Source organism: Odontesthes bonariensis, chromosome 10, assembly GCF_027942865.1.
Source record: "Odontesthes bonariensis isolate fOdoBon6 chromosome 10, fOdoBon6.hap1, whole genome shotgun sequence".
In the NCBI taxonomy this organism is placed as follows: domain Eukaryota; kingdom Metazoa; phylum Chordata; class Actinopteri; order Atheriniformes; family Atherinopsidae; genus Odontesthes; species Odontesthes bonariensis.
In genome coordinates, this window is record NC_134515.1 from 26752104 (window position 1) to 26775739 (window position 23636).

Consider the following 23636-nt stretch of genomic DNA (forward strand, 5'->3'; position numbering starts at 1 on the left):
TATAAACTTGTGAGCTGTAAAGTCTAAATGTAGTGTGTCAGTCTTGACAGCTATGAGATGTCATGTAGATTCCGTGAGCCTGCCTCAAGGGTTGCAAAAGAAATCAATATAATTATGACACTAACTGGTATTCACACTATTTATAATTTAAAGGGGAACTCCGGGGCATTTGAAGCGCAATCCCATTGCTAGAGGTTGTCAAATACTGACAGTAGGACACAGACTGGTGCAAATCGGCGCTCCCTGTGCGCCGATTGCGCTGTTTGCGCAGCCTGTCATGCTAGCAAACTACATGGTGGCTAAGGGGCAAGTGCTAACCCTTCCACGTAAAACAACAACTTGCACACTGCAGAAACGTCACACCACTTTATAAACCATCCGACAATAAAGTCACAAGCCTTACCATCAAAACCATATGCATGGTTCTCACATCACTGGCATGGGGACGTTACAAAACAACTTTATAAACAGCATGTCACTTACCTCTTGTCGGTATGCTCGCGCATGTGAAAGCCCAAAAGAGTCAATGGACGATACTCCCAAATACAAAGCAATTATTTTCTCTAGAAAAACTGCGTTCAAGTATTTAAAACATTACAACAATACATGCCCAGTAATATTGTTGTAATGTTTTAAATACTTGAACGCAGTTTTTCTAGAGAAGATAATTGCTTTGTATTTGGGAGTATCGTCCATTGACTCTTTTGGGCTTTCACATGCGCGAGCATACCGACAAGAGGTAAGTGACATGCTGTTTTATAAAGTTGTTTTGTAACGTCCCCATGCCAGTAATGTGAGAACCATGCATATGGTTTTGATGGTAAGGCTTGTGACTTTATTGTCGGATGGTTTATAAAGTGGTGTGACGTTTCTGCAGTGTGCAAGTTGTTGTTTTACGTGGAAGGGTTAGCACTTGCCCCTTAGCCACCACGTAGTTGGCTAGCATGACAGGCTGCGCAAACAGCGCAATCGGCGCACAGGGAGCGCCGATTTGCACCAGTCTGTGTCCTACTGTCAGTATTTGACAACCTCTAGCAATGGGATTGCGCTTCAAATGCCCCCGGAGTTCCCCTTTAATCATTCATTTCTATAGGTAAAACCACCCTCAGTTTTAACCTCTTGTTTTCCACATGTTCTAACATAAATGTTGTGCATTTCACTTATGGGTGATGGCTGGAATCTTGAGTCTGTATGTCCTTAAAAGAACTGATGCCAATCCAACAATTCTGGCCACCAAGTAAAATACTGTCCATCACCTTAAGTCTGTCAACAAGTGTCACAAGGTCATACAATCCTCTCAGACTTTTCCGTCAGAGCTGTTGACATTCTTGCAGGCAGGGCGAGCTATCAGACACAAAGTGCAACAACAGCCTTTCCTGCTACACAAAGACTCAGAGCTGAACAAACACTGAGCCCAAAAGAAAAAGCTACAGGACTTCTGACTGAAGAGACCATGAATGAGTATCAACAGAGCAGCTGTTTTTAAGTGCTGCAAATTTCACAGTGAGTCATGTGGATGTTTAAGTATGATATAAATTTCTCTGATCATTTTTCCCGGCTGCAATGTGTCTACATGCAGCAAGAGCAGGAAACATCTCTATGAGTTTAACAGAGGATTGAATTCCCCACTAGTCCCCAGTGGACTAAAAAAAACATTGACCAAGGTTGTATTAATCATCCCAAACTTCACTTTTCACTTTCCTTTCATTTTTATGCAGCCCCTCTACATGAAAACAACAGACCCTTCTTTCAATAAAATGTGAGGCTGAGGCTAGAACTTGGGGCTTCAGATCTCTGAGGACTAATTCAAGCCAGTGTTGACACGATGGCCCTCATCTCCAGCCCAGACCCAGCCATCATCCACCATGAGCAGTTCACTCTAACTTGCTGCCAAGGGCCTACAGTTTTCATCATTACTAAAAAGCAGAAGGCAGAAAGAAAACACAACTTGAAATGGAAATGGATAGGAGAGGGGAAGAAAGATAAATGATAAAAATAAATCATTTATCAAACCCTAAAACAATCTGCTGAACTCTAACTGCACATAACTGTTTATCACAGACCACTTTATATTCAGAAAACTGGGCAGAACGTCATCTTGGAGCTATACAAGAGCAATTCAAATGTCAACTAAAGAGCAATTCATGGTGGATCTGGGATTTTACAGTTTAATACAGGAGACATATATCTGTTGCACTTGTGGAAAATGGGGAATACTGCAATTAAAGTGTGCATTTAAGTAACCACAACTTCATCTTCTCAGCACAGCTTGTGACCTCTGAACCAAATACTTAGAGGTGTGATGCTGCCAGAAGCCAGTAAAATTGATATTTTCTTATACACTTTAAGGAATGACAGATGTGTGTCAAAGGGTTAGTTTGGAATCGAGCTACAGCCAGCAGCCGCTCGTCTTATTGTTTAACTCTTTCGGTGCCAAAGACGTCTATAGACGTCAATTGCGTTTTTTAACGGAGCGGGCTGGGGGACAATCTAGCGGAGTTTGTCACTAAATCTTAGGCTTGTAAACACTAAACAGAGAATGTACTGGCAAAATTACCCGCAAGGTGGCAGCAGTGCCACTTTGCACAAAAAAAAAATAAGCTTGTTTTCTCCGTTTTTTTGGTCAAACAGCTGTTTTTGGTGAAACCAACCTATGTTCTACTGTCTATTACTAAAGGACTGAAAATGGTAGAAACAAACTTTTTTTTTCCTGATGAAAGAAGAGAGTCTACTCTTTCCTTTGGTAATTTTGGTGTGTACATAGTCATAAGACACACTTTTCTGTGGGTCTTGGAAAATCAGTCAAAATACTGTAAAACACTTGGCAGTATGGGTCTCTCTGCACTGAAAATGGCTGGCAGCCAATGAGTTAATCAATGCAAAACCTGTTGTAAAACCACAATCAGTCACTGCACATTTTTAGTGTAAATCAGCCAAAACAGCTATAAAATAGCTGGTTTAATGGTCCCATTTATGGCTGATTTATGGTTGCTTATTTGTATAAATTTTCCAGGCTTTTTTCTTCACTCAGTGAAGGATTATGGGAACTCAACCAATGCAGAGGCTACAGAGATGGGCTTAGAAGCTGTCCTTCAAACAGCCTACACTACATTACTCCTTCACAGGTTGACTGCTGTCTCAAGAAAAATTGGTTTAAGCCTGAAAAGGACGATGATGATGAGTTAACCACATAGAGAAAAAACAATAAAGAACAACCAAGCGAGGATGAGAAGCGCAGACAATCACTGTACTGGACAATCTCTCAGTTTAACCCTACTACAAAGCAGATCTTTGTCAACTATCAGTTCTGTTTTTTTTTCCCCTGGTAGGGCAAAGCTAAAAGGCCTATATCACCACAAAAAAAGTGTAGCTTACTTTTCAGCTTGTCCGACATATTTTGTAACAAAACTGTACATATCAACAACACTGAGCAAACGCCTCATCATGCTGGGACCATGAAGCTTCATCTATGCCCCATCATTAGACTGATGGGAAGTCTAGAGTAGCCTAGGAAAGTGAATTATATTGTTGTGAGTTAATACCAGAGTGCTGGTGGACCTGTCCTGGTCGGCAGTTTATATATATATTAATAAAAAAAAAACAGGAGGCAGGCTCTTGTTGAGCTTGATAAATTTCCACTGCTTATTCTCATACCCAAACAAATGATCCTCTGGGATAAAGTGGCCGCTGTAAGGTCTTTTTCATTCTCCTGGAGCAGAATCCATTTGTGAGTTTTTCATTGACTCAGAAACTTCAGTGTAATATGTGATATCAGCAGCAGTGGGTCATTTTATTAAGTAGAATTTACATCAAACAGCACCCTCTCTCAAAAACTATCAGGTAAGGGTGACAGGTTAGTGACTGTAGCTAAGGATGTACTAATGACAAAACTCAACCTGCACGGATAGTTGTGAGGAGAGATTAACTGGCAATGGCAACGTAAACTCTATATGTTGCGAGCTACAAATGAACAAGCTAATTCTCCAACTCTTATTATCTTATCAGAATCAGACCAGCTTCTGATAAGTTGTAAAAACCTACTGAAAACATACAAGTATTGAATACAGTAAAACATCTTCCCAAGAATTCTGTTGGACTGCATACTCCAGACAAGAGCTACCAGCTGAGGTAAAACCTGCCTACCAACAAAATAAACAACAGTAAGGTTTCAGCAGCAAGGAATGAGTTTTAACATTACACAAAAACTGTGCAAAAGAAAAAAAGTTAACAACTCCAGCTAAGATGCCAGCTCATGTGATCCTCAAAAGAACCAAGGAGGCCACAAGTTCTTCACCACAGCTCTCTTAAATCTGAGAACCATGTAGTGGGGGGACCAAAACAATAGAACTGAAGTAGTTGAAGGCATGCCAAGGGTTTATAGTCTGCTCTGAGTGCATAGGGCAGTGAAAAGAGGTCCGTGCTGAGCTGCTGTCATACAGCTCAAAGGGGAGACGGTCCCCTCTTTGCTGGAGAACTTTAAGCAGCTACCTAGTGTTGGGTGGATACGAACTGAAAAGAAGGGGCCTAAGAATGGAGCCACCACACTATTAAAGCAACATTCCTTCCTCTTAGATAATGGGCCCTTAAAAGTTTTAGTGGGAGGATAAAAATGTCAACGCATGGAAAAGAAAAAAAAAGAAAGAACGGACTGGGTTGGGCTGAGCCGCAACACAGATGGTCAGACAGGGCAGTGAGCCGGTCAAGGAAGTAAGTCTTCCCCACTGACTCTGTTCATAAAGAGCAGATAGTATCCATCCAAGTGCTACTGTTTGGTTTGTCAGATTTTTTTTGCTGCTAACAAAGCCTTGTTGAAGCTGCTCATTTCAATCTCTTATTCAAAAAGGAGCCCTTAAAGGCTTAAACAGCAAAGAATGAAAAATACAGCAGTATTTCTGGGTTGATACATGCCACTGCCAGAGTGCTTAACATACAATTTGGTTTGGTTTAGTATATTGTGGTCCTAGAATATAATAAAGCACAGTTTTGCAGTCAGTCAGGAGTGGTAAACAGGTAAATTATACTTTTAAAAAGGCTAAATTGAACAAGAACTTTGTAGACACATGTAAGTCTCTTGAGAATATCTTGGACTTTTATTTAATAAGTGCATTAAAGTATGTGTATGCATTAAAACAGGTGTGCATGCATAATGTATGGGTGTTACACACACAAAAGTGAGTGCCCATCTGTGTAACAGGCAGTTGTGCAGCACCTGCTGGGTATGTGCCACTCTCCCCCTCACTCTTCCTCCAATTCTATCAAGGTCACCTCACTATGCAGTCCCAAAGGAGCCTGACACCCTCCAAACAGCAAAGACACTAAAGTAGAGCATGCCCGAGCTGCTAGCTTTCTCTAATACAGAGATACAAAAGACGTGAAATGCTCAATGTTATTACAGAGTTGCATTCATTCTCAAGTCAAAGCAAAAGACAGAGAAGAGAAGAGATATTGGTCACAGGCTAGCTGGCCCTCTGGTTGAATCCATGACAGCCAAGTGTTAGTGGAAAAAACCCACTGGCACTCTGGCAGTCAGTAAGAGCATGCAGGGCTGGCCAGCTTAGGGATGGCCTTCAACAAACCCACAAGGAAAAGGGATGCCCGTCTTAAATGAGGTACGGAGAATTCAGCGGCAAGGCCGCCAACATTTGCAAGAGCTAAACCGCTGATGTATATTTGTTGAAGTGTGGGGGTGATTATAGTGGGGGGCATAGAGTCTGTGAAAGGCTGGACAAAGAAAGAGGATGAGGGCAGATAATATTGGAAAGAGGCAGAAAGAGACAGAGAGAGAGAGAGATGAAGAGATAAAAGGGACAAAAAAGTGCCCATTATGTCTTTGTGTCTGCAGCTCAAAGCTTTTGCCTTTCTACTCCAGGAGAAGAGCCTGGTTATACGGTTGGGCTGCAGAGCAATGGAGCAGTGACTTTTGCACTTGTAAAAACAGTTCTGTGGCCAATGCACAGAAAGGCAGGCAGCGGGGCAGGACTACTGAGAAACAACTGGGGGAAACATGTAAGAACACTGCTGGTTGCAGCACAATGGCCTGAAAAAGCAGCAAGACACGAACGTAGATAAAAACAAATAGTCCTACACAGTATTTCCCTTTGTAGTTTAACATCCTAAACATTACATTACTGGAATTACAGAAACTGGAAACTATATCAGTGTATTTGCTAATGAAATGAAAATGTAAAACAGACTTCTTCATGGGATTTACATGATCAAATATGGTATCTTTTTTTTCAATCTATGATGAGAAAAACAGTGATAAAACGGAATTCAATGACTCTAGGCCTGACTTCACACAGGAGGAATGTCATGGCTGGAGAGCAAGACTAACCGAGAGTATGATGCGACAATGTATTACAGATTTGATCATATTTATTGGAAAACTCCCTATCCTAACTCCCTATAATTCTGGCCAACAGAGAAAACACATATCCTGAAGTCAACACATGACTCTCTTCATTTAAATGTCATAACAAAGCATGTCTGTCTGTGCCTGCAGCAGGATTAAACTGAAATAGAAATTATTGAGTTTTGTATGTGTTTGTGTGTGTGTGCAGGCGCATGTGTGTGATTATACCCATCTTGTCCATGGTGTTGAGAGATTTGCAGCACAAGGGTTAACACCTCCTTTGGGAGGCTAATGAAAGTTGTAAACACAGGAGGTTTCCACTGACAAAGTAAATATTTCCTAGCGAGAAAAGCACCAATGTTCAGAAAAAATAGCAACTCTAGCGTCTGCAATCAGGTGAATGATGAGTCAGGCTCCATTTGGAGGAAACAAATCATGCTTTTTTTTGTAACAATGGTTACCATCAGATGTAAAGTAGAATGCTGCTGGGAACTACTTTTTTAACATCACTGTTCTGTTGATGAAAAATCTATTTTGCGTGACACTTACTTGTTGACAGAAAACTCTGCTTGATGTTAATTTATGTTCATCTGCTTCTGAGTGTGTACTTGGAAGACTTCAGTGCCTTGGCCTATTACAGATTCCTGCAGCAATGAAAGCTGACAGTCAAGCCTCATGTAATATTTTTTTTCTACAAAGAGTTCTAGATACTTCCTGAGTTCACAACAGCCTGATGATTACATTATAGACTCCTCATTGGTATGCGGCAGCTTTCCCCACAATGCCAGCCTCACTTGTGCCACACTGATTGGCAGTAACAGGACTCCAGTTCTTGGTAAATGTTACATCCCCCTCTCGTGCTAGTAGAACTTGCTCTTTCAGCTGACCTTCCACATCATAAAATATAGCTTTTAAAGTCCCCGGACACTAATGTGATCATGTGTGAGGTGTACCAGAACAAACGCGATCCGCAGAGACCTCACCCCACAACCCAAAGGTTCCACAGCTGATATCCCAGTACCAGACACTGAACCTGCCAGAAGTCAGTGCTCCGACAGGTCAGAGCTGTTTTGGGTGTCTGAGGAGGACCCACACAATAACAGGCATGTGGTTTTAATGATGTGGTTGATCTGTGTATAATTTCATTTTGTGTATTCTGAACTGAATACATAACTTTATACACGTGACTTATGTAACCACCCATCAACGCACACTTGAGGTAATTGCTCTACCGGATATTTAAAAATGAACAGGACTGACATTATAGATGTGTGGGTTGACTGAGCCTGAAATTCCTGAATTCCAATGTGCTGGATCCCGTCTCACGCACATACGTCCCTGTCATCCTCCTAAATGAAAGAGAAAATAAATCAAACTCCAAGCACTGGAACTCTTCTTGACCTAAATGGCATTCCTATCAACCACAAAGCACCTTGATGGGTCTGACAAGCTTTATTTCTAGACTGGAGATGTTTGAGGGGAATAAATGAACTGTTACATTTTGGCCAGCTACACGATGGAGAACCTCATTTGGCCAAAGTTAGTCCTACTGAGGGGGGCAGGGGCAGGTCTAATAAGAGACAGGCCAGCAGCAGCCTTATCATTAGCCGAGAGGCTGGAAGACCCCTGCTGCCTAATTGGCACAAGTTCCCTGCTAACAAAGACTCGCTACCAGCAGGAGAAACAGAAAAGCAGTGGCAGGCAGTGCAGTGACCAGCTCTCTGCTGTACCCAGAACAACTGGTAAAAGTTGCCCTCGAACACCTGACCCATTAATGGAAGAAGGTGATGTCTTTTTAATGACAACAATAAAGCTCATGAGCAAACCGCACCCCAGGCTTTGCTCTTTAAAAGGTGGCCTGGCAGGATGCATGTAGGGCTGCATTTAAAATCACTTGGCTGAGAGATTAAATGAGTTTTCATTTTCTCAATGATTTTTGATATTAGCAGTAATTCTGCAGGGTTGTTTCCCAATAGCTTGGCAAAGTCAGTTCCTCACCGCTTCCATTTTCCTTCAGGCATGTACTGTTGTTATAAAAGCAGTAATAATAAGCAGATGAGTGCTTGTTCTGTTACTCTGACACAAATAAGGAAACAATGACAGGGCGCCTATCTGATGAGTGAAGGAAGTTTGTAGATTTATGGCAGCTTTTATCCCTTGATCCAAATGGGTCTCATCTGGAAGTAATAAAAACAAAATTAATATAAAAATTGAATAATAACAGGAACTGTGGACATCAAGAGAGAAATAGTAAATGTAAGAGAGACAAGGGGAGCTTGGCAGGATCAGACTGCTGCTCAAAGTCTGTTTCTCGGTTTCTGACAGCACAACAGAGATTTGAAACACATGGTCCAGTTTTGTTTTTTTAAACAAAAACAAAGAAAAGGAAACAACAAACAACACAGGCCTGGTCAACTGTCAATGTTTACATCTAATAAAGATAAGAGTCTTTATTTTGCAAAACAGAAGTGAGGGCAAAAATCAGTAGGCACTCAGATCCTGGTGTGTATGTAGGGTTAAATGAATGTGGAGAGTTACAGCAAACTTAGAAAAAATATCGACAACATAGCCCAGTCTGTTGGAGCAGAGGAATCTGTAGGCAGCTGGGTAATTACTGCTTAAATAAATGTGGTTTGTGACGGTGACAACAGCTGTACATTCTATCTGAAGTTGCTTTATAGAGACTTTGTAGGCTCTGAAACATGTGCAGAACAGCAGCACAAAACAGCACAGGGAGAAAATTATTTCTTTTGAGTCGGATCCAAACAACCAAAATGTACCTGTTGGAATGTGTTTCCTATAAAAAATGTACTGACTTAGCATTACGTCTTGAAGGCACATAATGTATTACAAGTGCTGGTCGTGCCATTGTGTTAAGTTTAATGTCGGGGTAATGACTTGATTTTACATGTACTTTATTTGAAAAAAAAAAACAGAAAAAAAAAAACAAAAGTCATATTTGTAATGAAGGGCTGCAAAGTGGTGTTGTGGTTAGCACCGTTGTCTCGCAGAAAGAGTGTTCGAATCCCGGCGGGGGCCTTTCTGTGTGGAGTGTGCATGTTCTCCCCGTGTATGCAGGGGTTCTCTCCGGGTACTCCAGCTTCCTCCCACCATCCAAAAACATGCATGTCAGGTTAATTGGTGACTCTAAATTGTCCCTATAAGTGAGTGTTAGTTTCAGTGTGTGCGTGTATGGTTGTCTGTCTCATGTCAACCTGTGATGGACTGGCGACCCATCCAGGGTCTACCCCCACACCCCTACCCTAGAATAAATAAATAATATGGATAATATTCAATTCAATTCAATAAATTTTTATTTATATAGCGCCAAATACAACAAATGTCTTCTCAAGGCACTTAAAGCTACGGTCGGCAACTTTTTTTTAGTCATATTAGCTTGAACTGTCATGGGATTCTGGAAGTAGAATATTAAATAGGCTGTTTAGGAAAAATAACGAAATCTCTAGCTCCCTCTGAAGCCTGTAATCATGCTTGCAAAAACCGAGCGCTCCCGGCCGTTTTTAACCAATCAAGTTAGGGTGGAGGAATCCTACCTGTCAATCACAGCTTGTGCACACGCTGCTGAGCGTGAGTCTGCCCCAGCTTGTGTGCGCTCACACTGGTGTGAACTCACGTGCACAACCTCGTCCACAGAGGGGGAGGGGTTTGGGGGGCGATTCGGAGCTTGTTAGAGGTTGGGGGAGGGACCTGGAAGTTGTATCAGTTCGAATTTTCCGACTTTAGACTCGGAATTTTGAAAACCTGCCGACTGCAGCTTTAAATAATAAAGTCCAATTCAAGCCAATTGGAATTCAATTCATTGTAATCATAATATGGCAGTGGAACTATTATTTCAAAAATTTCCAGTTCCAGGCAGTTCCAGGCACTTGACATGACATGGCTTCTCAGTATAAGTCATTGGCTGTGTTCGAAGCCGCATACTTCTCCTACTACGCATACTAACTTTAACTTTTTTAAGTTCCCGGATGTATACTAGATGCATACTAGATTCGCCGAAATGTTGAGTATTCATCATGGGGTTACTGGTCATACTCAAACTACCCAAGATGCAACGTAACTTGACGTCGCCGATCATCATTTCCTGTCAAAACGGCAGTTTCAAGCTGGCTACAATGAGGGTAGGTTCACTTCCTGTTTTCAAAACAAAAGCACCAATTGTATCATAATGGCTTTCCCTATGATAAAAGGCAACGGGTATTTTATTTTTGTGAAAATAACCGGAAGTGCGGTACTCACTGCGGCTAGCTTTAGTAGCGCCGAATTCGTGGGAAAAAAATTGTAAATAGCCAGTATTTTGTCAGATTTTCAACATGTTGGGAAACGACTACTTTCTCGCCTAAAAATGTTTCAAATGTTGCTAAAGTTATATATTTACAGAGTTTATAGCCCGAGCCGAAATCAGCTTCAGGCCGGCTGATTTCGGCACGGGCAGGAGCGAAATGCATTGTGTGTAAACGCTCTGCATACTGTCTGATCGATGCGTATGCCGTTTGCAAGTATGTAGTATGTAGTAGGAGGTTTCGAATACAGACATTGTTTGAATTCCTTTGCCAAGAAGTGAGTGGACTTTGACTTAATAAGTGAATAAACATTTTTTTATTTTAATTGTTCTTCGGTAACACCATAGAACCCAACTGCTGATGTTAGCCTGATGTTTAATGCCTTGAAGACTCCCTGTGGTAATCTGTGACTGTCAATTACTGCGTGATGGTTCAAGCTACAGACAGCGAGGGTCCTGTCTCCTGTGAGTGTGTACTCCTCCTACAACAGAGATGTTTAACACTGGCTGCTCTTGACTTCTCTATCAAGTGGTGAACAGAAAATAAATAACTAACTGGGAACTGCTAACATTAAGTATTAGTTTTGAGACAACTGTCCACAAGAAATAGGTTAAAACTAACATTCATAATTCAATCCGTAAACATTTGTAATGAAAGCCGAAAAATAAGATTTCAAGTTTCATGTGACTTCAAACAACTAGAGTGGGCTCTGTCATAAACAACAACCACAAAGCTTCATCAGAAAATTAGAATGGATGAATGCAAAAGAGAGACATTTCCTGCCGGCTTACTTTGACATTATAAATGTATGCATGTGTGTGGCACTGCTGTGTGTGGTGAGCAAGCCTCAGAGCAGGTCGGCTCTTCTCCTGTCACGTCTCCATCCCACAGGAACGCTCTATAAACAAGAGGTGTGTCTGCCCCAGGCTACACCTTTAATTGTTTTCTCTGTTCACAGTCCCCCACAGGCCACTTTCATACCACAGATACCTTAAAATGCTGCCAAACACTAGATTGGTTCAATTTGAAAGGGGTGGGTGGAAAACAAAAAGAGATTTATCCCTGTTCTTCTCTTTACCCTCCAGACTGAAGACTTACCTTTTTTTACCTTCCATTTAGGCCTGTTGGGGCTGATCTCATTCTCAGTTTAGATCTGCACAACGCATCATATTACAAAAAAAAATGCCCAGACAAGAAAATTTCCATGTTCATGTTCCAAAGATCTGATAGCATCATCCAAAATCACTTAAAATATGCACGTTATGAAAGCTTTTACCATTTGTGACCTTAAGCATGAAGTCTACAATGCGTGTGTGTGTGTGTGTGTGTGTGTGTAGTGTAGTGTAAATAACCTTTAGGCCTTTGTATACAGGTATGCTGGTTGTCACTTAGGAGAAATCCTTCTCTGCAGCGGCACTCATAACTCCCCATCATGTTAACACAAATCTGTTGGCATCCACCGTTGCCTTCCGAGCACTCGTCCACATCTATCAGGAAACGTACACAAACACAAGCACAGAACAAAGTTAAGAGCGCTTAATGACAGAACAAATATTTTATAGATTATCTCTTGTTTTAAGGTTGTCTAGGATTACAACACGACCCATTTATTGGATCAGATTGAGGACGCAAACATACATTGCAGTAAAAATTAAACACCATCATCACACCCTTCTTACTGTAAAGCGATGAATTCAAAGTTAAATCATTTAAAAAGGATAGATGACTCCAGAGAAGAGATTGTGATTTGAGAGCAAATTTAATGCATAGACAAAATACAAGGCACACCAAAATGTATTTGAATATTTTGAAAACAGAAGAGTTTGTTTTAAGGATGAGGTTGTGTCTGCCTGACACGGCGCAACTCCAGAGCTGCATTCAAAACCTCCAACTGTGCAGCACAAAGCCATAAAAATGCACATGCAGCACAGACCTCTGGCAAGAGGGAAACCTGATCCACCTGGGCCAGAGTACCTGCTGATGACGAGTGTCTGTCAGCCCAGTGACGGGAGGAATGCATACAGACGTGGGAGGAGGGGAAAGTGTAGCAATTTTTTTCCTTTCTTTTTGGTGGAGTGGGAGGGTGAATCTAGTTAAAATGCATACAAAAAAGAAAAAAAAAAAAGAAAAACATGTCGCTCTGCCATGGGAGCAAGAAAGGGAAACCAACCACAAATTAAGGTTGTCGAGTTCATTTGAGCTGGTAATGAATTGTGGTCTTCCAGCAGCTCTCTTCTAATGCATGCCACCCCCTCAAATTGGTATCAAAAGAAACTGCTAAACATATTTATCTACCGTGCTGGACAGTTTAGCCCACCAGTCTCTGCCTTGTGCGTGACAGTAGAGCAGCCCTGAAGAAGACAATATGCTTTCTCTGTTCCATCAGAGACCTGTTCTCCCAGACTCTTTCTACCAGCCACATTGGAACCTTATCCATCCCTCTGCTCAATTCATTAATAATCTGGTGTGTACACAAGTTCTTTTTTTTTTTAATAAACTGTCATGCGAAACTAATTTACTGTCTATTTGTCCAGTCTGAGAAGGCCTCTGGATTAAGTTTCCTTTCAGGGGAATTCTCAGCTTGGGAAGAGTTAGAAATTAAACCTCCCTCTGTCCTCTTCTTTCTTCTTTTTCCACGTAAAATTTGGCCCTCATGTCAATTCACCATTGTATAAACACACCCGGCGTATTCACAAATTACAACCTGACTAGACAAAAATGTCTGGAGTTGACTAGAAGGTCAGTGGCAGGTAGCACTAATGACCCTTACCGGCCTGCCAAGTCTGATGTACTGTTCTCACATTCCATCAGCAAAACTGTCTTTTTCCACAAAAACAATCTGTCATGCCAGTCAAGGCTGATGGGAAAAGCATCACTCTACAACCAGGTGGAGCAGAGTCCTCTGAAAAAACACATTTAGACTGAAGTATAAGTAAAAGGAGAAGTATTTATGGTCTCATCTCTCCATCATGAAAGTGGCAGCCCCAGAGAGAGCACCCTGGAACTGAAGAAAGCTGCTAGCAACCTACAGCTGCACCTTTACAGATAAACTGTAAGCAGGTAACAACAAACCTTCACAACTCAGAATATAAAATAACCTCAAAAACCTCAAAAACCTCAAAAATAACCTAAAATATGCAAAAGGTCTCTGACCGACCCTCCCTTAACACATACAAACACACAAACCTAAAAAATTCAAATAAATGAAAAGCTACATAAATACTACAGTCCACAGCGCATGCACAAAATCCCCATGAGATATGCAGTCAGCCTCAGAGGGCCCAGGGGGAATTCTCTTTCCATGCCCTCAGCGCATCAATGAAGGTTTCATTTCCTGATTCCTTCATCCCTCTAAATGAGGCGTCGGCTGTCAGAAGATCTCTCTTGTTTAAATAGCTCCCATAATTGCCTGTGTTGTGTGCTGGGCAAAGCTGGCGTCCAAAGCAAATATTTCCAAGCGGAAAGGGGTTCTGGCATGGCCAGGAGAAGTGCTCGTGTTATTTGGACTTAAAACATTTTTTAAAAATTCTCTAGAGGGTGGAAAAAATGTTTTAATCAAGTTAAAAGGGCTGGCTCACTTCTGAAAAATGAGACATGTCTGTGCTCTATCCCTGCTTCACTTTAGGAGACGAAGGGTAAAGGAGCATTCAAACGGAGAGAGATTAAGCGATTGGTTGTGTTTGCGGAGGCCATGTCCGCTGGTTTCTCAGATAGCCTTGACTGTATATATAACATTTGGCCTTGCGCAGAGCTTTAGAGCCATGTAAACATGGCGGTTGCCTTACAAAAACTCCTGAACCCTTATTTTGGAGAAATACTCGACTTTTTTCGTTCTCTCTCTTCTTTTTAAAAGCTTCAGTGACTTTGGGGGAGTTTATTGCTGACTCAGACTTTTTTTGCAGGGGGGAAGAGTGAAAAACTGCTGCTATCTGTCATCAAAGCTGTCCATGCATCCATCCCACTGCTTGGCCTCTGTCTGGATCAGACAGAACTGTCTCTGTGGTCCAGACAGACCAGAGACAAGGAGGTGAGTGGACAGACACTGGCTTCTTTGGTCATTTCATTTACAGGAGCTGGAGAGGTACACACTCTATAATAAGGCAACATAACGGAGCAATGTGCAGCAGCAGGCAGCAAAACAGCAGGGAGATTGTACTGTTGAAGCAGACTGTGCTGCTCTGATGAATGAGCAGGCATCAGCTTGGCTACTGTAAAATAAGCATGATTAAAGGAGGGAGTGGCTCAGATCCAGTAAAAACAACATCCTTTCTTATTTTAAAGAGGATTACGGGGTTACTTCTTTGTCACTTCTGGACTTCAGTGACAACACTTTTACACTCTCACCTGACTGACCACAAAGACATTTTTTGTGAAACTGGCTATTTGACATAGCTGACCCCTGTCAACTTTTTAATGTTGTAAAAAGTATTGTTTCAACTCGGGAACTTGAATATGGGTACTACTGAGTCAGAGTTTTTTTTCAAAAACCAAAGGTGTCCCACAAGGTTCATTTTTAGGTCTGGTTCTCTTTATACTTTATGTTCATAACAGTATAATTTTTTTAATGACTGTTACATTCACTTGTATGTAGACGATTCAATTTTACATTGTCTAGCTGAATCTACCAGTCTAGCAATAAAAAAACTACAACAATTATTTTATATTCTCCAAACTACATTTGATAGATTAAGACTTGCACCGCATGCACACAAAACTACATATATGTTGTTCTGTATAGCCACAGGTGACGGGTCCAGTCACTTTAACTCAACTACCACTAAAGGATCCATTATTGTGAGAGTTGCAGAATATAAGTATCTTGGAATCTGAACTGATGAAAAATTCACATTCAAATATCATGAAGATAATCAGGTTCAGAAAATCAAACAAAAAAAACGTAGAAATAGGAACCACTTTCCCATGTTTTTTTTCATAAGAGAATTACTGAGGCTGTTTTTCTGTCCGTTTTAGATTAAGGTTATGTAATTTATGGACATGGTTCCTCTTCTACTCTGAAGCCCCAAGATTTGCTTTATCATTCTGCATTCAGGTTTATTACATTCCTGTGAAACTCGTCACCGCATCCTTTACGAAAAAGTGGGATGGACTTCTCTGACTATGAGACCAGATAAACATTCACAACTGTTCATCTATAAAGCCCTTATTGGAAAGCTACCATCATATTTAACAGCGTTGCTGAACTGGTGCTCTGGATCAAGCCCGACTAGATCAAATGACTGGCTTTGATTACAAATGCCTCAGAAAAACAAGCTCTTAGCTGTTATGCTCCGATGTTGTGGAAGTCGTTATGGCTGCTCAGGGAGAAGAGCGATCATTTGCCAATCATAGGGTTGGTGGTTTGATCCTCATGGTAAATGAGGCTCGTGGTGCAAAAATGCTTTTGATTAAAAGTCTAGAAGCGCTATAGAAATGCAGACCATTTACCATTTACTTCCAAAGCACAATGGAATTCAGTGCCTTGATAACACTTAGTAATTTCAAATCAGTGGTGGAAAATCTAATTTTGAGACTGTTTTTACTTGTTTGATTGGATTTTATTTTATTTATTTTTTTTTAAATCACATCCTGCAGTGCTTTCAACTCAATATATCAAGGACTGTTTTATTTTTGTATAATCTTTTCAAAATGTTACATGCAATTTTTACCCGTTACTGAATATTAACTTTTCCATGCAATTAAATATTTGTGTTGTGCTTTGTGTCACTCGACCTAACACAAATAAATGAGGGCCAGCCCTCAATTATTTTCAAGTTTAAATGAATTGATAATCTAAACATTCATGCCCACTTTGACTCCAGTCAGCTGAGTTTATATAAACCAATATGTTGTAGGAAGTCCTGATCTTTCATCTGCAGAACACACACTCTCTTAAATCATTAGAACGAGGTTGACTAATGCCGGCTGGAAGTCTTAGACACTTAGAGTATTTAGCTTTGAACAGTTTATTAGTTCCAGTGCTTCCTGTCTGCCTGACCCACTGTTTCTAAACACCTAACTGATTCACATCTGCTAAGCAAACACAAATAAAATCTCTGTTTGCTGTACCATATCATAAGCACCGAGGCTTGATTTTGATGCTATTACACAGACAAAACTAATAGAGCTTTGACTGATCTCAGACTCTTGACTCTGGGCCTGTCTCCCTGGTAACCAATTTGGTAAATAAGCACAAACTAAGATTCCAAGTCCAATCTATTGCTAAGTTCTTTCCTAAATGAAAAACTATGAGCCAAAATCATGCTGAATGGTATTCCTCTGTTCCTCCAAAGCAAGTCTGGAAGTATTTTAACAACAAAACCCCAGGATAAGTGTTTGGGTGGACAGTGCTATGCCAAGGAGACAAGAGGCCCTGCCTTGACGTCTGACGGCTTCCTGTCTGCTGAATGCTTACATCCCTAAGTCCAATCTCAGTCTTGAGTTTCCCCCAAAGCCCTGCAGTGGGCTCAGTTGGAATTGTTCATTTCATGGTGGATGGGGCTGAGCAAACTTGCGAGAGAGTTGATAGTCTTCAGGAGCCAGCTAATACCCCAATCTCAACTCTATCCTTTAACTCATCACTGCAGCTCCTCTCCTCTAAGCTGTTGAGAGGCTCTCATGTCCAAACCAGATCTGTACATGTCACAACAAAAGCAAAGTGACTGCTCACTGCAGAGAAAGCCAGCTTATTTGCATCAGCAGCTCTTGTTTGGGGGTAAAAAAAAATCCAAGATTTTTAAAGTGTTTTAGTGTAAAACAAAGTATTAATGGGCACAAAAATCTTTCCAACAGAGTGATAACCCACTAAACAGCTGAAATGTTGTGAAATGGCTAGTTAAGCACTTCAAAATGAAAGTGCTTGTATTTGCAAATTATTAGTTTATATTGTTTTTCTAGGTGTCTAACAGAATATTGTAAACAATCCATCCATCCATTTTCTATTTCCACCTAATCCAACTCGGGGTCGCAGGGGGGCTGGAGCCAATCCCAGCTGTCAATGGGCAAGAGGCAGGGTACACCCTGGACAAGACAAACAACCATCCACACTCATACTCACTCCTATGGTCAATTTAGAGTCACCAATTAACCTGACATGCATGTTTTTGGGCAGTGGAAGGAAGCTGGAGTACCTGGAGAGAACCCACACATACTGTACATGGGGAGAACATGTAAACTCCACACAGAAAGGCCCCAGCTGGAATCTGAACCAGAAACCCTCTTGCTGTGAGCCCCCATGGAAACAATGCCTAAAGATATAGACTTTTTTGTTTTGCTTCTTCTGGTCTTGTTTCAGCCTTTTCAGTGCCTGTAAGTCACACAGAGAAATGTGCAAAACCTACAGAGAGAGAAATCAGATTCTAATCAGGCCTGAACTTTATTTTAGGTTTAGATGCAAAAAACAGAGACGTTTTAGTCTGATGATGTATTTCTGCATGTCCTGGTCTTCCAAAGATGTGACTCACATTTTGTTTCCACAGCCTGGAAAACCATGAACACAAAAATCTTAGCTTTAAGAAATTAACACTTAATATTCTAACAGTGTAACACTACCCTACTCTTGCCTGGGCAGCTGCCTCTGCTCTCAGTCATGTGTAGACTGTTGTCTTGCTGTAACAACTCAACTCTCAAGATTTCAAAATGTCACCTTCCATGCAGACAAACTTTTTGGAGGGGAAATTTCAGTGTTTAATTGCCTTGTGATATTAAAATTGCTTCACAGTTGCAAAGACGTCTGTGCTTGTATTTTCCAACCAAATATTAGGGGAAATAGGGCCCAGGTAAAGTTGGAGTCCAACATTTGTTGCTGATGATGGGGTGAGGGGATTTTCCTCACTGCCTCGGGGGAATGGTGAAAAGGCTGCCGAGCAAATCCGCGTGAAGGTCTTTGATGACTACCTACTTTAATCAACAGGACCTGGTCAATAATACATCAGTCTGAAACTTCCTATTTGATTAGCCAACCTTGCAATATGATTACAGAGGATTAAAAAAAGCAGCAAAAAAGCTCAACAAGGACAAAACTTCTGTGTTAAATGACAGATGAAGCTTTAGCTTTAGTAGACCCTGATGGATATTCTTAAATGAGTGGAAAAACTACACTGTGTCTGTTTGATTACAGTCACTAGCAAAACAGCGTTAAATGACATGACCTTTTCTAAATTACTGCTTCAAAGCTGCTCCTCAAAAGCCTCATCCAAAGGTAAAATGGTGTTACTTTTGTGTTATAGATCATGTTATGTCTTTGGGGAAGGTTCAAGTAAAAGGGCATTCATTTGCCTATTGATTGCATGGGGAATTGAGCCCTACTCAATCAATAAAAAACTAATCAGTGTTGGTCAATAGAAATCAAAGAAACATGGCCTGATGTGTGTATGTATGTGTGGAAGATGTGGGTCCCCAAATTAGTCCTCCAGAGAAAGGAAGTGACATATCCTGACTGACAGGGAACAGAATGATGAATATAAGTAAACAATACAATGACAGAAGCCTGGTGGGACCCTGTCAAACATCTGTAATGTCTATTTCAAGCCTCCCTTTGTTTACCCAAGTGAGTCATACTGAGGCCGCATGCCATTGTGGCATTTCTTCTTATGACAGCAAAAGGAATATTGTTATTTGTGACTTTTAGCTCTTCAAAAGACGCGGAATGTTATCATTTGTGGTTGTAATGAAAGAAAGCATTTGTGCAGATGCTTATGATATTAAGCTACTTGAGAGGGATTTAACAAACTAGTAATGATAAGAGTGTATTTAGGTTTCTGTGGGACCTTAACCAAAACACATAGGTCATAAATGTGGGGATGCTGGTGCTACAGTGGGTAACTAATAGCCTTCCTGCATCTGGTTTTCATTGTAAAGAGGATGTGTGTTTTGGATTAAATTGACACTGATTCCTCTGTTTTTCTTCAGACTCAAAAAATCTTTTACAGCTTCACCATGAAAGAGGAGTGGTAATTAAATACCATTTTTTCCCTCACCTCTGTGACATAAAAGTCATGACAGTTATAAAATATGTAATTAAGCTCTTACACGCTTCACTTCCTCTCTTCAGTGTGAGTTTTGAGAAGGTACAATAGCGCTCTGTGAGGTAAATTATACAGTGAATGACGTCTCTATCCACACAGACAGAAGCAGTGTGCTGTGATATTGCATTGCTTCCACCTTGCTGACTTTCTGACATCTTTGTGGGGTTTAGGGTAGACAGGGGGGACTCTTTAGAAACTAGAGTGTCCCCAGTGAGGCTCACAGGGCAGTGCTCTGCTTCACGCTCCCCTGCCTTCTGCCACCGCCCGATGTCATTATGCTGCCAACACATCCAATTACAAGGAGCTGTGTGGCACGTGCAGCAGTCAGCAAACAAAGAAGACATGAACAGGGATGCGTGAACGCTGACCTAACTTGTGTCCCAGAGGTGACAGTCACAGACATTGTTTCCTACTGGAGAAAGAGTTTAAAGTGCACTGAAGCCATGAAGAGAAACATCAAAACATTGCGGCTTTATAGATAAACCCAAAGAGAAGCACCTTAAAGATTGCAGGCCCTAAACTGACTGTGAACTTTTGAAGATTAGGTGAGTGTCTCCTCTGCAGCCTCGGGCACATCTGGTCTATAGGGGCTCTGAAGGTTTGACCTCGTCTGGGAGCCTGCCGTTTAGGCTCTCCATTCCTAGGCCAAGGGGGAGTAATCTTTTCTCAGCAGCCAAAAGGAGCTTAAACCTGGAAGAGGAAGCAGGGGCCTTAACATGAAACCTCTGCTTTACCTCTTCCTCCTCTCTCTTGTGTTTGTGGTAAGGATTATTTCCTTAGCAGAGCAGGGGTATTAGAATGAAATAAATTTTCAAGAAAGAAATCTTTAAAGGAGGTTCAGGTCTCAAGGCAAAAATTGAGATTTGTAGTAATAACTGAATATTTACTATTTAGTGCACCTAAATCCCTCTTGTATAGTGATATTAAATAATTAACTCACTTTACATTTAATTGGATCAATACCTTAAAAATAATATAATACCATTTCCAAACCCAATCAAATCTGTCCATTTACTAACAGGTCAATTGTGAGAATAAAAAAATGGAGGACAAAACTAAAAGCTCTCTCTGTGTTTGATCATGTAAGGCCTCACTATGACAAATTATCAAAGCGATCGATGAATGCAAGTCTGATGCAACAGTAGCATCCACACAACGATATGATGCAATTACACACCAGCACGCAAGGCAGGAGCTGATCCATGGCACAGCAAATGATCCATGCACAGATGAACACCATTGTTAAATGACTTGGAAAATAGCTCCACTTTACACTGTAGATCCAAGTGATGAAGAGGCAGGGAGTGAGAGGGAAGCAGAGACAGAAACACAAGAGAGCTATGGGTTCATCATCAAGTCAGAACAGGTTTGCTATCGATCCAAATATGCGAGTGTTTTCAATTCCAGTGTACCTTAATCCCAGCATTACATGCAGCTCATCAAGCAAATGTGGGCTTGATGGGACTGTGCTGATGTGTGGTCGCTTGTAAAGGCCAACTTACAGCAAACCTCTGATAGGTGCTGATGTCACCATTTTATTTGAATGCCGTTGCACGCTGCCTCTTACTTTCATTCACAACAAAGTCACACCAGCAAGCAGGATTAACTGTCTTTTTAATATCAAGGGAAATACATAATGCTGAGGTTGCTACTGAGAGGGAGATGATTTCTGAGGAGCAGAAGGGTTTCAAAACAAAAGGAAAGCAGGGTGGCTGGATGGGGGAGAAGGAGCAAGACAGAAAGACAGAATGGGGGGGTGGATGATGTCTATGTTAAGCAGCTCTCTGAAGTGCTATATTTTCCTTAATGTCATAACCTTTTAAGTGTAATATGTCCTCTGTGAGGCCAGGATGAATGGCACAGTGGTGAAATTTTAAACCATGGGAAAGGACGTCAACTCACAGCTCACTCTGAGCTCCCAGCTCAGGGTCAAGCTCTTCATAAATTTTCCCCTTTTCATCTGACTCATTATAAAAAAGTTCTCAGGTTTCCTTTTTGTGAAAACATATGTGGAGACAACCTGCAATGTGAACAAGGAAATGGCTAATATCTGAAGCAGCGGTCTAATATGAGCGCAGTTTGAAACATATATTACCATCCGTGATGTGATATTAGACATGCAGAGTGAAGGATTTATGCAGCCACATTGGCTACGTCAGACTGAGTTTGAGACTTGACACATACACTTTTTAGAATATAGTCTCCAGACAAGCTCCCCTTATACAACAACACTTAGCCACACAATTAAGTCAGCTACAAAAAGACCAGGCAAAAAGAATTTGTATAACACACACAGGTGCAGCAAGATTTTACACATTCACTCACCTAGACAATTGTGCCCATCATGTGCCAAGCGGAAGCCATCATAGCATGTGCACCTGTAATTTCCAGGGATGTTGATGCACTCATGTACACAGCCACCATTGTATTCAGTCGCACACTCATCCACATCTGCAGAAAGAGGATAAACAGTGTGTGAGCATACATAATCTGAACAGTCTGACATAAATAGTTCAGCATTGAAACAAGGCTAATTGTTATTTGTTTGTTTTTTTGGCTAAGAGTTAAATGAAAGAATTGATAGCAATTCAGTTTCTGTTTCCATTAAATACAAAGTCACAACCATTTGTATTAAAAAGTGGAAATACTGCTTGTTGAGCTTCATACAAAATGCCCCAACCAGTACTTCCAAAAGTACCATACGAGGCCTCTGGATTTTGGTGAGATTTACAAAATCACAATCTTCATGAAAGAATCAATCTTTTTAGGCTTCAAGCAATTCGTTTGTGGTCAGTCAACAATGGTTCAAGCCAGTCAGCACTCTACTTTCTCAACGACAGGCTCCAACAATGGTGGCTCCCAAAGAAGTGTGGTTAGTTTAGATGCTGAAAAAATATATGTTATGAAAATAAAAAACAGGTATAAACAGGCAGTATTTCTAAAATCAAAGATCACTGTGAAAAAACAACTTCTTTTTTACCAGCTGGTTTCACTCTGTCGATCTTATTAGATTAGAGGTTAGCCTGAGAGAAACTAGTTGTCTCTCCAGATAGTTTTTTTTTAATTTCTTTTAATAATGTGCATTTTGAAGAATTAAAGGTTTGTGACCTCTCTAAATAAGTACATAAAGGGAGACGGCAGGTACTATAAATAATTTATTTGATTAGTAGAATATTAACTTACTTGACTGATTATGAGTGTTTTTATGTTCGCACTGAAGAAATATGGTCAGTGTTTGCTGACATAAGAGAACATTAAATATTTAGAAACCGAAAACCTGAAGTCCATTATCGCTCCTATGTGGCCGAGGGGACCGACTTTGTTTGCTTCTTATTCTTTGAGATGAATTTTTCTGATTAGCAACCACTGCACTATCAACTCTGTTTAATTACACAACAGCGCAGCTTATTTGCGTCAAACTTGAAAACTTGGTTAATTTACATTTTCTTAAAACTTTAAAAATTTTATTTAAAATTGCGTGGCAATCATATAGGAATTGGGTAATAGAATAGAATAGCTCATCCAATCACCTGCTACCAATTTTGAAAATTGTGCTACTACTATTACACTAATACCAGGGCTACTTACCTACTTGTAGCAAGCTCATTCTGGTTACAAGGATGTAAGAAGTCCACAAACCAACACCCGAATAAGAAACAGTCCCAAATATAATCACCCACAGCAACACACATTATACAAATAAATTGTAAATATCAAGGAAAAAAAATATAACATGTGAATGCTAACAGGCACAACTTATAGTCCTATTGCTAGACTTGGCAAACATCTGGTTGCAGGTTCATATTGCAATACATTTCATACAAATACAAGTATGCATTTTAAAAAATGATTGACCATTTAATTAGACAATGTATCTGCACTTCTTTCTAAGTTTTACAGAGGGTAAATGACCTGTTTGTTCCCTCTCTACTTTCAAAAGTGTACCTAAGAGAATGAAAC

The 23636-nt window shown here is 40.7% G+C and overlaps 1 protein-coding gene across 2 annotated transcripts in view; it reads right to left on the minus strand.

Moving 5' to 3' along the window:
• scube3 (signal peptide, CUB domain, EGF-like 3) overlaps positions 1-23636 on the minus strand; it is an 83075-nt gene that overhangs the window by 36827 nt on the left and 22612 nt on the right. For both annotated transcript variants that reach the window (XM_075474964.1, XM_075474963.1), the window contains exons 3-4: positions 22002-22127; positions 12006-12140 (exon numbers count right to left, since the gene is read on the minus strand). In XM_075474964.1, the coding sequence (XP_075331079.1) occupies positions 12006-12140; positions 22002-22127 (261 nt within the window). The remainder of the gene's footprint in view (positions 1-12005; positions 12141-22001; positions 22128-23636) is intronic.